This window comes from Penaeus monodon, chromosome 21 (genome assembly GCF_015228065.2).
Source record: "Penaeus monodon isolate SGIC_2016 chromosome 21, NSTDA_Pmon_1, whole genome shotgun sequence".
Lineage (NCBI taxonomy): Eukaryota > Metazoa > Arthropoda > Malacostraca > Decapoda > Penaeidae > Penaeus > Penaeus monodon.
Window position 1 is genome coordinate 7611597 of NC_051406.1, and position 348 is coordinate 7611944.

Sequence of the window (348 nt, forward strand, 5' to 3'; positions counted from 1 at the left end):
TCACAAAGTAACACGCTGTGCTGTTTCTTTTCCAGAACCATGAGGTCGCTGGTGTTGGCAACGGCGCTGTCCCTTTCGTTCGGGCTGGTCAGCCCTCAGTGCATTTCCAAGGACGACTCCCTCGTCCCGCCCCCGAGAACATACCTCGGCCACATCGCGCCCTTCAGTGTCGGTCTCTTGAAGGAGGTCCTTCCTGCGTCGGGGAACTTCTTCTTCTCGCCCTACAGCATCTGGACGGCGCTTACCTTGGCCTACTTCGGGTCCAACGGCAGCACCAAGACCCAGTTGGAAAGGGTCCTTCAGCTGGGCAACCGGGAAGGCGCTCTGGCCTTGTACAAAAGCGTGGAT

At 58.6% G+C, this 348-nt stretch overlaps 1 protein-coding gene across 1 annotated transcript in view; it reads left to right on the top strand.

Moving 5' to 3' along the window:
- Window positions 1-348, top strand: part of LOC119586154 (leukocyte elastase inhibitor A-like) — a gene marked incomplete in the record, with an annotated part of 4245 nt that overhangs the window by 683 nt on the left and 3214 nt on the right. The window contains 1 exon segment of the mRNA XM_037934851.1: window positions 36-348. Within this exon segment, the coding sequence (XP_037790779.1) occupies window positions 36-348 (313 nt within the window).